Source organism: Hippocampus bargibanti, linkage group LG09 (assembly GCF_051943395.1).
Source record: "Hippocampus bargibanti isolate YZ-2025 linkage group LG09, ASM5194339v1, whole genome shotgun sequence".
Lineage (NCBI taxonomy): Eukaryota > Metazoa > Chordata > Actinopteri > Syngnathiformes > Syngnathidae > Hippocampus > Hippocampus bargibanti.
This window is the reverse complement of record NC_142742.1, coordinates 595,241-610,819: the sequence shown is the minus strand read 5'-3', so window position 1 is coordinate 610,819 and position 15,579 is coordinate 595,241. Positions and strand designations below refer to the sequence as shown.

At 43.7% G+C, this 15,579-nt stretch overlaps 2 protein-coding genes across 3 annotated transcripts; both read right to left on the bottom strand.

Moving 5' to 3' along the window:
- Window positions 1-193: 193 nt before the first annotated feature.
- Window positions 194-10,230, bottom strand: manba (mannosidase, beta A, lysosomal). 2 transcript variants are annotated; one of them, XM_089004090.1, is made up of 17 exons: window positions 9,988-10,230; window positions 8,994-9,088; window positions 8,288-8,393; window positions 8,031-8,204; window positions 7,382-7,505; window positions 6,916-7,085; window positions 6,732-6,845; window positions 6,000-6,151; window positions 5,799-5,916; window positions 5,629-5,715; window positions 4,602-4,769; window positions 3,282-3,500; window positions 2,952-3,116; window positions 2,187-2,331; window positions 1,977-2,122; window positions 1,203-1,463; window positions 194-1,100 (listed from the first exon to the last, which is right to left on the bottom strand). In XM_089004090.1, the coding sequence occupies exons 1-17, from the start codon at window positions 10,180-10,182 to the stop codon at window positions 870-872; spliced, it is 2,670 nt and encodes an 889-aa protein (XP_088860216.1). In that variant the 5' UTR covers window positions 10,183-10,230; the 3' UTR covers window positions 194-869. The 2 variants fall into 2 exon arrangements, with proteins under 2 accessions (XP_088860216.1, XP_088860217.1); XM_089004091.1 differs by having other exon boundaries at window positions 8,994-9,104; window positions 9,988-10,114.
- Window positions 10,231-11,272: 1,042 nt separating this feature from the next.
- Window positions 11,273-15,343, bottom strand: LOC148893162 (ubiquitin-conjugating enzyme E2 D2-like). Its single transcript, XM_089004448.1, has 7 exons — window positions 14,851-15,343; window positions 13,452-13,515; window positions 13,326-13,357; window positions 13,145-13,222; window positions 12,448-12,553; window positions 12,257-12,350; window positions 11,273-12,084 (listed from the first exon to the last, which is right to left on the bottom strand). The coding sequence occupies exons 1-7, from the start codon at window positions 14,872-14,874 to the stop codon at window positions 12,039-12,041; spliced, it is 444 nt and encodes a 147-aa protein (XP_088860574.1). The 5' UTR covers window positions 14,875-15,343; the 3' UTR covers window positions 11,273-12,038.
- Between the last annotated feature and the right edge of the window lie 236 nt (window positions 15,344-15,579).

Genomic DNA, 15,579 nt, shown 5'->3' with positions numbered 1-15,579 from the left:
CGAAAGTTCGGCAGAGTGACCGAGCCGGAGATCCCTGCTGGGAAAAATGGCGCATGCGCAATGGGGAAAGCCTAAGGCGTGGTGGCGAAATGGCGCATGCGCAATGGAAAACCCGAAGTTCTATCTCCTCTTATTAAAAATAATAAATGTCATTTATAAGCGCCTTTGAAAACGCTCAAGGACACTTAACAGCCACAGGATATGTTTTATTTTTTCTGCCGCTGAGAAGCGGCAGCCAGAGGCGCCAACGTTCACTCAACCCGGAAGTAACACACAGTCAAACCTCGGCTTTCGAACGACTCAGTTCTTATCCAATTCGACAATATTTGTATATCTATGAAGCTCCTCCATTCAATTTAACATTGTACCTTAGCGCCAGGATTATCCCCCCCCCCGCGCACACACACGATTAAAATATTTAAAAGCAATTTTAATCATGTGTTAATTTCTGAAATAATTAATATTCGACAGGATTGTACATTGAAACAATTTATTTTCGCCCCTCGCGAATTCTTGGACCGTTCGACGTAACTCCCACCAGGGGGCAGTAAAACGCACGTTCACGAGGCGGTCATCGTCGCTCGGTAAGCTAGCGGTCGTTTGTTTTTGTTTGCTGATTAAAATAATTTTGAGTACTGCAACTAAATCTCCAGTTAAAAATGTATTTCCTCGGGCGGCCATTGTTAGCACCGATATTGACTCACATTACACACTTTTAAAGGCTTCCGGATTTGTCATGAAAATCGAAATTTCCTCATATAAAAGCGAGTAACGTCTTGGATGTCCCGTCAGGGGAACGATTTCTGGTCCGATACGGTCGAATTTACAAAATAACCGAATCAGAGTGTGGCAACAAGTTTGGAGGCGATTTAAGGCAAGTAGAGATCGCTCAACGAGGTGACGCGGAGCACTCGGGAGAGTTCCGTAACGTTGGTGGGTTCCTTGGCGCGAAAGGCCACCGTCCTGTTCCTGGATAGCATCAAGAAGCCGTTAGCGTCGAAGCGACCGGGAATGTGGCCAGCATCCAACCACACAAAAGGAGCCACGGCTGACGATTGGAGGTCCACCGCCAATCCCGTCTCGTCCTGGCGCACTTTGGCCTGGGGGGACGGACGGACGGACGGACGGGGAGGAGGACATCTGAATACTGGAATTCCCAATCCCGAAATATCTTCCAGCAGGAAATTCCCCAAATGTCTCACCGTGATGTTGGGCGGTCGTAGGCCCAGGGCGTCTTTGGGTGAGCACGGGAAGTGGTGGTTGGCGGGGCCGCGTTGCCCGCCGCCGTCCTCCTCCAGGCGGAAGGACAGCAGGCAGCTGCGGCGGGTGCAGCGTCCGCATCCGGCCAGCAGGGCCACGATGGGGGCTTTGAAAACCGCAACGGCGCTTCCTCCCGGAACCGCCGCGAGCTCCGAATTCCTGCTGCAAATTGGCTCGAGGGTGCCCCATGTGTACACTGACACCTGGTGGACGGCAGGGGTATAACACTTTGCAATGTTTAGCACTTTGGAATGAATGCAGCATCAGAACAATACATACATTTCATTTATACTTAGTATTTAGTTTCAAACCTTTGATTTTATATTCAGTTTTAATTACTTTATCCCCCAAAATTATCTCTCTCTCTATATATATATATATATATATATATATATATATATATACAGTAAAGTCTCGTTATATCGATATGGGATATATCGATAGTCCCGGTTATATCGATACTATTTCTATGCACGCACGGAGAAAATTACATGCAAACAGGGTCGGATATATCGATAGTCCCGGTTATATCGATATTTTTTCGGACTCCCTTGAATATCGATATAACGAGACTTTACTGTATATATAATTATTTTAACAATTCATTTTAGTTTAATTTTCATTGGTTTTTGTCTCTTACTGTAGATATTTTTGAATAAACAAAAACAAACATTAATAATAATAATATAAACTTGTGTTTTATGACTTGTTCCTACCACAGCTCTGAGTTTGAGGTCGTGGCTGAGGTCGGAAACGGCGTAGATGAGCAAGTCGCCGTCGTCGTCTTCGAAGGCGACAGGCAGGACGTCGGCGAAGAAGTCGGCGGCCAAATAATGTAACATCTTCCACTTGCCGCCGAACTCTGGCGGGGGAACAGGAAGTGACGACAAAGGTGACGGGGAAATGGCCGCCGCGGGCCGACTTACCGATGGACGACCAGGAGGGCGCCTGCCAAATGTCGTTGAGTTGCCAGTAGAGGGCGCCCATGGTGTTGCCTCGACCACCAATCAGCTCGCTGCGGCTACGCCGGTAAAATTCCGTCTGGGTTTTCACGCACTGAGCTTGCATCACCTGAAAAACAAAGGCAAATTAGACAAATGCATGGAAAAGTATTTGCCAACATTTTTGAAATTACAAAAATCCCAGAAAAATTATTTGCCAACATTTTGAACATTAGAAAAATGCCTGGAACATTATTTGCCAAAAAAATTTTGAAAATTAGAAAAATCCCAGAAAATTTATTTGCCAAAGTTTTGAAGATTAGAAAAATGCCTGAAAATTTATTTGCCATAAAAATTTTGAAAATTAGAAAAAAATACAATTAAAAATGAGAATAATCCATTCCCCATATACTTAATTTTCTACTAAATAAGCCTAAAAACTACACAAAATGTACCTTATTTTATGTCTAATAAATATGCTATTGTATTAGTTTCAAACCTTATATGTCACGGGAAAAAAACCCTCAAAATGTGGAGGAAAAAAAACATCATATATGCCTTGAGAGTTTTGAAATGTAATATTATTATTATATATTATTTTGAAATGACACAAATACTTTTTTTCCTTGATGGCAAAAATGAAAATAAATGTGCAAATGTTCAATTTTTTAAAAACATTTTGTATTAAGACGGAAGAACATGAATTGGCGTTGAAAGACAAGAAAGATGGCGTTGGCGTTGGCGTCTGACCTGCGTGAGGTAAAGCGTGTGCGCGAAGCGGTTCAAGGGGTGGCTGGAATTGGGCAGGCGGAAGTGAAGGGCCGCCTGCTTCAACATCTGCTGGTTTCCGTCCTGATGGTGCTGGCGGTGCGCCGCGAAGCGGCTGCTCAAGCTCCAATCCTCCTCCACGGAAACCTGAAACGTCAGCGCGGATCGATGGCCTTGGCTCCACTTTGCCTTTTTTTTTGGGTGCCCCGCGTGTACACTGACATCAGCGGTTCAATTCTCACGTGAGCCGAGTTGGAGGTTTGGAGGTTTGGAGGTTTGGAGGTTTGGAGGTGCGGGCTCCGAGCGACTCACCGGCCGCAGCGTGGAGAGCGACGGCCACGACTGGAAGCCGTACTCGGAGGCGAAACGCGTCCGCGGGAAGCGGCGCCAGTCCCAGCAGTCGGCCGAGTAGCTGTAGAAATGCGTGTCGCCGTAGCGCGGGTCGTACGGGTCGCCCGCCACGTAGCCTTCCCGCTCCGACTCGGCGCCGTTTGTCGGACTGGAGACCAGGAATGGCCGGCTGGGGTCTTCCTGCCCCCCCCCCCCAAAAAAAAAATGCCGCTTTGAAATATCCCCGCGCCAATCTCAAATGTCCTTTTCACTTTCCCGACATTGTCCAAAGTTGTTTGTAAATAGCCAGAGAATTAGCGAGCTAGCTAACGAACCAATGAACTAAGTAGTTATATAGTCAGATAGTTAGCTAGCTAACGAGATAACTAACTCACCAGTAAATTGAGTAACTGATTAACCATAGCTAGCTAGCTAGCTAGCTTGTGACAGAGACTGAATCTAAAATATATATTTTTGCTTGTAAATTCCATTTAATTATCAGTTATCTAGCTAGTTACCAAGCTATCTATTTGCTATCTTTTAGCTATCAGCCATCTAGCTAGCTGGCTGGCTATCTATTTATTAGCTATCTAGCTAGCTATTTAAACAAATTCCTTGTGTGTTCTACATACTTGGCAATAAAGATGATTCTGATTCTGATTTGGCAAGCTATCTAATAGCTATATATTAGCTGTCTGGCAGGCTTGGTAGCTATCTAGCCAGCTAGATAGCTATCTATCTAACAGCTAGCTATCTGGGTGGCTCCCTAGCTAGCTAGCTATTAGCTATCTAACTAGCGAGGTGGCTAACTATTAGTTATGTATTATCTAGCTATCAAGCTATCTAGCTGGCTATCTGACTGGCTACCTAGTTAGCTATCTAGGTGGCTCCCTAGCTAGCTATCTATTAGCTATCTTTCTAGTGGGCTATATCTATTAGTTATCTATTAGCTGGCTATTTAGCTATCTAGCTAGCTATCTAACTGGCTAGCCATCTAGCTGGCTTCCTAGTTAGCTATGTATTTGCTATCTATTAGCTATCTAACTAGTGAGCTAGCTATCTATTAGCTAGCTAGCTAACTTTCTATCTATTTGAGTTACTTCCGGGTTGAGTGAACGCTGGCAAGTGTGGCTGCCGCTGCTCACCCGCAGAAAATCTTATCCTATGACTGTAAAGTGACCTTGAGACTTTGGAAAGGCGCTTAGAAATGAAATCTACGATCATTATGATTAAAATAAATCCGGTGAAAACGGCGGCCATGTGTTGTTTTGATTGCGATCCCGTTTCCGTGGCGACGGCGACCTGTTTGACGATGGCCATGACGTTGTCCACGTAGAGCGTCACGTAGTCCCGGCGGTAGACGGGCCGCTGGCGTTCGGGGATGTGGAACCAGTCGGTGGCCAGCGCCGCTTCGTTCTCGTTGTTTGCGCTCCACACGATGACGGACGGGTGCGACTTGAGACGCCACACCTGCCGGCGGGAAAAGAATAAAAAAAAAACAACAACAACAACAACAATTATTTTCAAAATATAGATTTGAACGCTGAAACAAATTGAAGTACAAATTGTATTTTTGAATTTGTGGGTAATATTTGGAACCTTTTAGAAAAGCTTTAAAAATGATTGCATATCACATTTGGGGAGGAAATATTCATTTTGAATATTTTGTTTTTTGTAATTGTTTCCAATACAGTCATACGTCAGAAAGGGTCCCTTCCAAACATTAATTTCCCATAGGAAACCATTAAAATGAGAATAATCCGTTCCCAGGTCCCCATAAAACACAATTTTCTACTAAGTAAGCCTTAAAACTACACAAAATATACCTTATTTTAGGTCTGATAAATGTGCTATTGTATTGTAATTAAAGAAATAAACAGTACTGTATAATAAAGTCGTTTTATTGACCTTTGTGATGGTAGTTGTCAATGGATGATGAACTTCCTTCCAGGTTTCCTAAAAAGTTAGCTGTTCTGTTTTTCTCAATGATAACCCAAGCAAATACAGTGATAGCTCAGCTTGCGAACCTAATTGGTTCCTACAAAGTATGTGTAAGGCGAAAAGTTCATCTTCCGAACATTTATTTCCCATAAGAAACCATTAAAATGAGAATAATCCGTTCCCAGGTCCCCCCAAAACATCATTTTGTAAGCCTTAAAACTCCACAAAATATACCTTATTTTACGTCTAATAAAAGTGCTATTGTGTTGTAATTCAAGAAATAAACTGTACTGTATAGTTATGTGAGCTTGAAATGGGGGCGGACGTACAAAATACAATGCAATCCATGTGGATTGATATAGCGCTTTAACAACGCATGTCCTCTGACCTGTTGGTAGACTTCTTCCCTGACGGTGCGCAGGAAGTAGTCGTCGGTGGGATACATGGCGCAAGCGAACATAAAATCCTGCCACACCTGAAGGGACAAACGAGCGAGTATGAGAAGGGCGGCGCGGCGCTAAACTCAAATAGCGGACGGACGGCGCTGGCTCGCTTGACCATGAGGCCCGCGTCGTCGCAGGCGTCGTAGAAGGCGTCTTGCTCGTAAACGCCGCCGCCCCAAACCCGCAGGACGTTCATGTTGGCGTCCGCCGCCGAACGCAGCAAGTCCGCCAAGCTGACAGGCGGGGAGGGGGGTGGGGTGGAGGAAGCATTTGGAGCCACAGCCTCCGGGATTTGGGTCGGAATCCCGTGACTTACGCGTGAGGCGTGACTTGGTCCTGGAAAGAGTGCGACGGGATCCAGTTGGAGCCTTTGAGGAAAAGCGGCTTCCCGTTGATGCGGAAATAGAAAGTGAGACCCGGCGAGATGGCGACGGGCTCTTGGACCAGCTCCACGCGACGGAAGTAAACCTGCAACGCACAGAAAAAAACACACTCTTCATCTCGCTTAGAATAAACAATAATAATAATACAAAATAATACAAATCATCATAATCATAATAATACCAACAACAACAATAACGACAATAATAATAATATCCATAATAAAAATAATAAAACTCATAATAAAATAATAATACTACTAATAATAATAAAATTCATAAGAAAAATCATAATAAAAAGCAATAAAAATCATCATCATAATAATCATAATAATAATACTACTACCGACAACATCAACACCAACAACAATAATAATAATGTCTTCTTCTTTTCCTTTATGCTTTTTCCCATCAAGGGGTCGCCACAGCAAATCAGTGTCCTCCATCTTTAGAGGTTTGATCCGCATGTACAGTAATTATAATTTTATATATATATAAAATGTATTTTTTTTGGGGGGGGGGGTGTCAATATTATGCTTTGCGAAATGTTCATCTCCATTATCCTGTAACTGCAAAGTGACTGTGAGAGTTTTGAAAGGCGCCTAAAAAAAGAAATGTATGATTATTATTTTTGTAGTTGCAGGCGATGAGAGGAAATGAGCTCCTACTTTTGAGCGCGTTTGTAGGAGCGACGCGCCGTCGGGCGAGCGCGCCGCCAGCAGCAGGCGGTAGGACGTTTGCTGGCCGAGACCGTTGGGCCACCACAGCCTCACGTCGGCGCTCTGCAAACAAAACAAACGTCCACCGCATTGAAGGAGTTTCTTCCGCACGGACGGCAGCTCGCTGGCATACCGCGTTGACGCTGAGGACGAAGGTGTATTTGGCCACGCCCGGGCCAAAGTTGGCAGGAAGGGCGACGCGGGAGAGCAGCTCGGGCAAGCGCAGCGTTATTTGGGCCGAGGTGGCTTGAAGAGCGTCCACCAGCACGTCCACCTGCAGTGACCACGACGAGCGGACGGCGTCTGCACCAAGAAAAAACAAAAAAACATTAGCCTGAGTTTTGCTATTGTATTTTTTTTTCAAAAATTATTTTGGTCTCATATTGACAGATTTTTCAATTTTATTGGTAAACATTGACTGATGTTTTATCCCCATTTTTTTTTTTGCCAATTTGTATTTTTTGGGTGCCGTTTTGTTATCTTCCTTCCAATATTTGAACATTTGTTATATATTTTTTATTGTGAAATATTTTTCAAATACGGTCTGTGATATTTTGTCAAGTATGTTATTGAATTTTCTTGGTCTCTTGAGGTCCTACCGTAGAGAGGAAGAGCGGCCAAGCGCACGAGTCGCAGCAAGTCAAAAGCCTCCAGGCGGACGCCTTTCCACAGTCCGGCGCCGGGGAAGGACGGAGCCCAGTCCCAACTGAAGGAGCTCTGAGCCTGAGCCACAAACGCACGCAGGAAACAAACGCCATTCTTAGCTTAGAGCGGCACCGGCAAATTGGGCAAATCAACCAAACATAGGAAATAAAAAGAAATAAGAATCATACATTTCATTTATAAGCTCACTCAAGGTTACTTTACAGTCACAGGATGCAGTCGCTAATAGATAGCCACCTAGCCAGCTATATAGCCAGATAGCCAAACGATAGCCAGCCAGATAACCTGCCAAACACTTAATAGATAGCAGATAGATACCAAATAGATAGTTAGGTAGCTAGCTTGCTAGCTAGCTAGACTGTCGTAAATAGTGTATTTTTATAGTGTGACAGTGGTTTTATTTTAAAATCTGACTTCAACGGACAGTTAGGACGACAGAAAAAATCATTAATAAAAATACATTTCATTTCATATATAGGAAATTATAACGATCTTTGCTCTATCCTCAATTTTTTTGCGATTTTTTTTTTTTTTTTTTTTGGGGGGGGTGATGTTTGTGGAATAAGCCTACTAAAAAGCACTGACTTTCCTGATGAAATTGACATGGCACTGTCCTTTCTGGACATTGGGTGGACAATCGGGAGGAATGTTATAAGCGGCGTGGGCACTCCTCCTGTGAGCGGCGTACACGACGGAAGACAAGAAGCGGACCAGCAGCGCGTTCCCATCGGCCTTCAGCAGGTCTCGGATGGGAAAAACCTGCGGAAAAAAAACAACAACCAAAAAAAAAAAACAACCAAAATGTGGAAATGGCGGGTGACAAAGTGCAAAGGTCAACTCACGTAGGAGCGGAACATGTTGTCCGTGCGGCCCACCGGCGCGCCGTTGAGCCAAATCGACGCCGCCGTGTCCACGCCGTCCAGAATCAGAAGGACTTGGCGCTTGGACCTGATGGGGTGACCACATGTTGACTTTGGCGTTTTCTCAAATATTTGTGGTTTTTTTATGATTTTTGTGCTGCTGTTGTTTCATAAGTGCAAGTATTTTTAAACAATGGTCACTTACTATTTACAGCAGGGGTGTCAAACTCCGGTCCTCGAGGGCAAAAGTCCTACATGTTTTCCAAGTCTCCTTGTTGCAACACAGCCTCAGGTGTGTTGCAACAGGGAGACTTGGAAAACATGCAGGATCCTGGCCCTCGAGGACCGGAGTTTGAGACCCGATTTACAACAAATAATAATAATAATAATAATACATTTGATTTATAAGCGCCTTTCAAAACTCTCAAGGTCACTTTTCAGTCACAGGATCTGTTTTTCTGTGGGTGAGCAGCGGCAACCACACGCGCCAGCGTTCACTCGACCCGGAATAACTCAAATAGATAGAAAGTTAGCTAGCTAGCTAATAGATAAGTGATAGATAACTAGCTAGCAACATCGTTAATAGAAAGAGAATATATAGCTCGCTAGGTAGCCAGCTAGCTAGCTAGATAATAGATAGCAAATAGAGAACAAATAACTAGCCACATGTGCGCATTTCGTGGCACACCTCAGCTCTTCGGACACTGCAAATGTGGTGGCGTAGGTCCAATTGTCCAAAGAGATCCATTCGTAGAGCAGATCATTGAAGCGGAAGTAAGGATCCTGTCAATTCAAAGTCCTTTTAGGAGTGACACAGGAAATAGCAACATGAAAATGAAACGATCAAAGAAATATTAGAATGACTTATAGATAGATACGATTTGGACGGGAGACTCACAATTTTGACCGCAATACTAATGTTATAAATAATAATAATACATTCATAAGCGCCTTTCAAAACTCTCAAGGTCACTTTACAGTCACAGGATATTTTTTCTGTGGGTGAGCAGCGGCAGCCACACGCGCCAGCCAGCGTTCAGTCAACCCACTTATAGAAAGCTAACTAGCCAGCTAATAGCTGATAGCTATGCTAGCCAGCCAGATGTAATAGAAGATATAATAATACATTTCATTTATGATAAAGCAATTATTGACACAATACAGATAGTTCATTTGTAAGGCGAAACAAAAGAAAATGTAAAAACACAAAATACATTTTTATACTAATTGAATGTCTCAACAATGAAAGCGTGTTTGTGTTTTATTGATTTCTAATTGTCACGCTCACATTATTTTAACACGCACCTCAGCGTCGCGAGCACGAAAATTACCCGATTTATGGTTTCTGAAACTTAACATGTATGAAATATCTAAATAAAAATAAGGAAAGCGAACAACACTGAGCATAGAGACCGCTTTTGTAAAAATAAGCAAATATAATGACAACTTTAAAGAAGCTAAAAGCACAACGGAGAAAAGATAAAACTGACGTCATATGGACAAAATGTTATAATATAAAAAAACAAAACAAAAATTACACAATTCACGGACGGTTTTGCAAATGATTTGGGTTTTCTCGCGTGAGATCGATACTGACCGTTGACCAAAACGTGGCCCATAAAACACATGCACGACTTTGAAGTTTATTCGTTTTTGTTTGTGTTTTTTTTTTTGTAACTGACCTGTATGAAGCCTCGCTGTTGCAGCGCCGTGTGCACACATCCTGGCACTCGGGCGGGTAAAAAAATGGATTTGTTGGAGTTCCACAAATTCCATTCCCCGTCCAGACTTTGGACAAGAGGGGCAATACCATCTTCGCTCAACCACCCCAACACTCCAAGTGATAAAAAGGACAAGAAAAATACGCGCAAAATCATCGTTGCTCCATTAAATCGCTTTTTCTTCGTCAAGTCGAGATGCTTCCGGGTTTGGGGTCACGTGAGCGGAATTGGATTTCCACCCGCGGGCTGGCTCGTCCCTCTGCAATAAGATTGGCTGACGACCAGCGGCACTTTTAGATTCATCTTCAAAACAAATACAATTTGTTAGATTAAACATTTAAAACTGCAAACATGTCTAATCTTATAGGAAGCAGGGTAAAAAATAACGAAAATACCATGAAGATGAGGTTTCTTCATCTGTACAACTTTGAAGGTGTCGGACGTTAAACTTCTTATCCAAGGGGCTACGTCAGAAAACTAAAATTTTGCTGGTCGCCCTGGCCCTATATATGCCTATATCCCTACTGTTCAGTGCCACCGCCACGGTGGCAGACCTCTGCTATGATAGGTCCCTGCCCTAAGGTTGGGGTGTGCAGAGGACCATTTCCTGACGCTACACTGATTGCTTCTATTGTCCTGACCGATTATGGTCCACGACAGGCCTGATTGCCCCATTTGCCGTGGTATCACCTCATCGGCATAACTAAGCCTATGTGGTAACGATCTCAGAAGTTTGTGATAAGCACGATCCAAATTAAACCTCACACCATTGAGGCGATTTAGTGAAGGGTTTTGCCGTTTTATGAAAATAGCTTCTTTTACTCCCCTGTTGAACCATCTATTTTCTTTCGCTAAGATTTTCACTTCATTTTCAAAACATGAAGTTTTCAGACCAAACAAAGTACCCAAAATACATTGCGTGTCACATTCTCGGTCAGGGGCGTTCTCTCCGTGACATCATCAACTCGAAAACAAGACTTCCTGAATATTCAGCGCCAGTCTTGAAATGTAAAATGTAGCAATATGTTGTGGAATCTTTGTAAAATGCGCTCAGTAGAAGTCATTTTACAAATTATGGACACAACTTGTCCGGAGGCGTCGGTTGTCCTTTAAGGGTAAACGGGGGAGAAAAAAAAATCCCAGACAAATATGACTAAAATGTTTACATTTTTTTAAATACAATTTTACACAAGTGCCATCATAGACACGCCCTATGGGAGGAAAAAAAGACACCACCAGCTGCTCATTTAAGGTTGAAGTAACTTTATTGAAGGGAGAAACTAAAAACAGCCGTGGACTTCATAATCAACCGCCAGTTGGGCATTATACATATTTGTGGTCGTGGGGCGCGTATGTGTGGAGGGGGAAGGGGGGGGGGGGCTACAAGAAGACAGTCCGTGTGTGGGCATAAGCCATAAAGTCATCTATTGGCTTCTAGAGATTGGCGGGTGAGGGGCAGGGCAGGGGGTGATAAAAAGATATAAAACAAATGCCTCGGTCGGGCAACCAAATTGTTCTGTGTTGCTGCTTATAGTCGCTCACATTTTTTTTTACATGCATAAAATACAACATGGAGGTTTTTAATACTTTGTCGCTAGTCCGCAGTGCTTTTTCCCGTAAGCAGATTTTTTTAAGCTTCTGATGCCAACAAGGCAAAGGAAGCCATTTTTTTCCGCCAAATTAATCAACGTACTTAGTGTGTAGATTGTGAGATGTGCGAATAGTGCATGCTCAAACAGGGTGTGGGATTGAAATTGTAGGGACAGGAAAAAGAAAAATAATAATCTGGGTAAAATCTCATCGCCGCGTGCCGAGAGAAAACAAAAAACACTGTCTTCTGATTCGTGCACGGGTGAGGAAAAACAAAAATGTAAAATGTTCTGGACGAGGAAAAATATATAGATATATATAAATGGAGGTAAACAAAGAAAACAAAAATCAGTCTGAACCAAAGAAATGTATCTGCCCCCCCCCCCCCCCCCTCCTCCAACCACCAGAGAATTTTGTCTTTATCACATTGCATATTTTTGTGTCCATTCTTTCGCCATTTTGGAATACCTACAGGGAGGAAACGCAGCGATGTTGGCATTGAGCAAGCATTAGCCAATATATATGCAAAAAAAAAAAAAAAAAAACAGGCAAAAATAATGACACCAAAAGTCACCATTGAGTGAAGTTAGCTTTGCAATTAAGCCCCGCCCTCTCACGCACAGTTTTTTTTGTTACTTACTTGACGTTATCTGTTTTGTAGATTCGGGCGATTTCTGGCACTAGCGGGTCGTCGGGGTTGGGGTCGCATAGCAGCGAGCAAATGGAGAGAAGAACTGCACCAACGGGGGGTAAAAAAAAAGCCAACGTGTCATTCCGGAAGGATCTTAACGAAGAAAAAAAACGTATACGGGAGGTCGCGATGGGAGTCACCTTTTGAAATGGTAAGTGCGGGAGACCACTGTGATCTGAGAATGTCCAGACAGATACTGCCATTACTGTTAATATTTGGGTGGTAGATTCTCGTTGTGAACGCAACCTGAAAGACAAAATGGAGGGATTACTTGTAAATCGCCGAGCACCAATTTCAAAATAAAACATCACCTTAGCAAATACCGTGATAACTTGGCTTACGAACTTTCCAGACAGAGCGTGTAAAGCGAAAAGTGTGTATCCCAAAAAATACTTTCCTATAGGAAACCATTAAAATCAGAATAATCCGTTCCCAGGTCCCCATAAAACAATTTTCTACTAAGTAAGCCTTAAAACTACACAAAATATCTTATTTTATGTATAATAAATGTGCTATTGTATTGTAATTAAAGAAATAAACTGTACTGTATAAGAAAGTGATTTTATTGACCTTTGTGATGGTTGTTGTGCGTTCTTGACCGATCACGTGGCTTTAACCAAAGACTGGGGGCGGGGAATAGAGGACAAAAACAGTCGGCTGCCATTTTCTCGTTTGGAGAACGGGCTCGTTGGCGAACGACACATCACTCATTGTGGCGCTCCGAGTGTATCCCGAAAAACAGTTTGTGTGCCAAGGTAAAATTTTCATCAATTTAACTTTTGTAAACCGAAAAGGACGCAAGACAAGAGGTTCGTAAACCTTGGGTGGGCACCTTACCTTGGGTGGTTTGAAAGGATAGTCTGTTGGAAAATGAATCGTCAAGAAGAAAACGCCTCCCTGATATGGACTGTCAGTCTTAATGGAAGGAGGGAAAAAAATTCAAATTAATTCCGACGTCACGCCTGCGATTTAATTGAAACGCGGGCGGCGGGGTGGAATCGAGAGGATTTATACTCACAGGGCCCATGATTGTGGCCTGCCAGTGAAACACTGTAAAAAGGGAAGAAACGTCAGGTTTCCGGCTTCAAAATGACCATTTGAAAAACAACCTTGGAAATGTTGTTAGCCTTTTGCAAACACTTACTGTCATCGCCCACCGGCCCCGCGGAGCACTGTGCTGGGGGGTCGCGAGCCAAGTCGTGAAGCTCCTAGAGTGCAGAATACCACTTTGTCATTATTACACGACGGACACCATTCGGTACTACCCGATGAACCACGTTTTGGATCTTAGCACTCGTCCAGCGGGGGAAAAAAAAACACCATAGCAGAATGATTATCAATGGTTCTGTTCAATCTTTAACCTGGATACGTCTGTGTAAGATCTCAGTCGTACAGGAGTGGTCCATCGATGAAAAGGTTTCTTCAGCCGTCACCTGTACTTCTTTGAAGGTGTCGGACGTTTCGCTTCTTCAGCGAACTAAAGTTTCACTGGTAGTATCGTGTATATATATATACAGTAAAGTCTCGTTATATCGATATCGGATATATCGATAGTCCCGGTTATATCGATACTATTTCTATGCACGCGCGGAGAAAATTACACGCAAACAGGGTCGGATATATCGATAGTCCCGGTTATATCGATATTTTTTCGGACTCCCTTGAATATCGATATAACGAGACTTTACTGTATATATATATATATATATATATACTGTACAACTTGGATGAAGTTAAATCAGCATCATTTACAAGGACTTGTAACCAAGAACCTTGTGAGTAAACTTGTCACTGTCGAAAGCAGTTACAGCAAGATGAGACTAAAGCATCAAATTGTTATTTTTAGGTCTTTGGCAATTTCGAAGAAGGGGGGTTGTAACGGGGTAGCGAGACCCCCCCCCCCCCCCCCACTGCGACCCCAACTGCCCCACCCGGCTCCCGCGAGTAAACACGTTTTTTGTCGGGTGATATAAAATGCCGGTCTTTGTGTGTTCTTCAAATTAGTCATGGAAATTTCGTCTTTGAAAGCCGGCCGGCGTCGCATGTGAATGCGTGACCTCGAGGGGATGAGTCCATCGTCGCATACCACACACATGTTTCACGCCACGACGCTTTTGACGTAAAATATGACTCACTATTTCTGATTCAACGCAGCATGTGCGTCAGTGTTAACAAACATATGGAAATGTTGCAATATCACATCAAACTGGCATTTGCTAGCAAACGCGCTAGCCTGATATTTGTCGTGATAGCAATCCAAGTGCGGGCGTGTTTTATAAGCGGCGCTCGTTTATCGGGGCCCTCGAGAGTTAGCTCGGTTGAGAAAAGCGGCTAGCTACGAGCACCGAATTAAAAAAAACATTCGCCCCGGGATGTTGACAAACGCAAAGGCAGCGTGCTAGCTAGGTGCTTTCTTTTATAATGTTATTCTTAAAACGATTGTTTCATAACGTGATCAAGATAGCAAGATTTGGGGGTGACGGAGGGGCTTGCTATCCCGCTAGCCCGGGCTAACTAGCGGGCAGTTGGGGTGTCAATGTTACCTTGTTAATCCGTTTCAGAGCCATCGTTGCGTTGGGCGACTGCCGCTGATTTTGTTGCTGTTGGTGGTCGATCCGAGCGATGAAGGCCCGGCGTGATATGCCAGGATGCTGGGGCCTTGCTCCGAATGTACCGACGCAAGTGTCTCTTCACACACTCACTTACACACGCTCACACACACAAAACACGACGCCCGAGGCCTGGTCGGTTCGAGCTAGCACACAGTTAGCCGACGAAGCTAAAAAAGGGAATTACGTAGGCGCCGACGAGGAAATGGGGAGGAGGAAAAAAAACAAGAAACGAGTAGAAGCCAGGCCGGGCGATTTTTAACCAGCTTGTTTTCTTCTTAACCACCGAAATGTCTTTAGTTGTCGTCGGGGTAGGGGTGGCAGGTAAGGGGAGGGCGCGGAGAAGAAACCCGGAGCGCGAAGCTTCCCTTGCCGATGTGATACCGTTAGCCAGCTAGCTGCCGTTTTTTTGGCGAGGGAGCCTTTATGACGACACTCGGAAGTGGGCGGGGCGAGTGGACGACGCTAAAAAAAAATACGGCAGGTCAGGAAGGCCCGGATGTTGGCATGACGCACACGTACGGACAAATCGCGAACACCGGTATTAAACAAACAAATAAACACAAATAAATCACGAACAAATATTGATTTTTGTGGTTTTTTTTGTAAATATATTTATCTATGTACATCCAGCCTACATACATAACACGATCGTTGAAGAAG

What these genes read in the sequence shown, in the direction of transcription:
- manba (XM_089004090.1), bottom strand. Translation starts at nt 10,182, where the DNA reads ATGATTTTGCGCGTATTTTTCTTGTCCTTTTTATCACTTGGAGTGTTG. An exon ending in CGCTCTCCACGCTGCGGCCG is followed by an intron (nt 3,117 to 3,281) that starts GTGAGTCGCTCG and finishes CTGACGTTTCAG; the next exon opens with GTTTCCGTGGAGGAGGATTG. An exon ending in ACCTCAAACTCAGAGCTGTG is followed by an intron (nt 1,464 to 1,976) that starts GTAGGAACAAGT and finishes GCCGTCCACCAG; the next exon opens with GTGTCAGTGTACACATGGGG.
- LOC148893162 (XM_089004448.1), bottom strand. Translation starts at nt 14,874, where the DNA reads ATGGCTCTGAAACGGATTAACAAG. An exon ending in CTCTGAAACGGATTAACAAG is followed by an intron (nt 13,516 to 14,850) that starts GTAACATTGACA and finishes TCTGCACTCTAG; the next exon opens with GAGCTTCACGACTTGGCTCG. An exon ending in ATCCTTTCAAACCACCCAAG is followed by an intron (nt 12,554 to 13,144) that starts GTAAGGTGCCCA and finishes TTTGTCTTTCAG; the next exon opens with GTTGCGTTCACAACGAGAAT.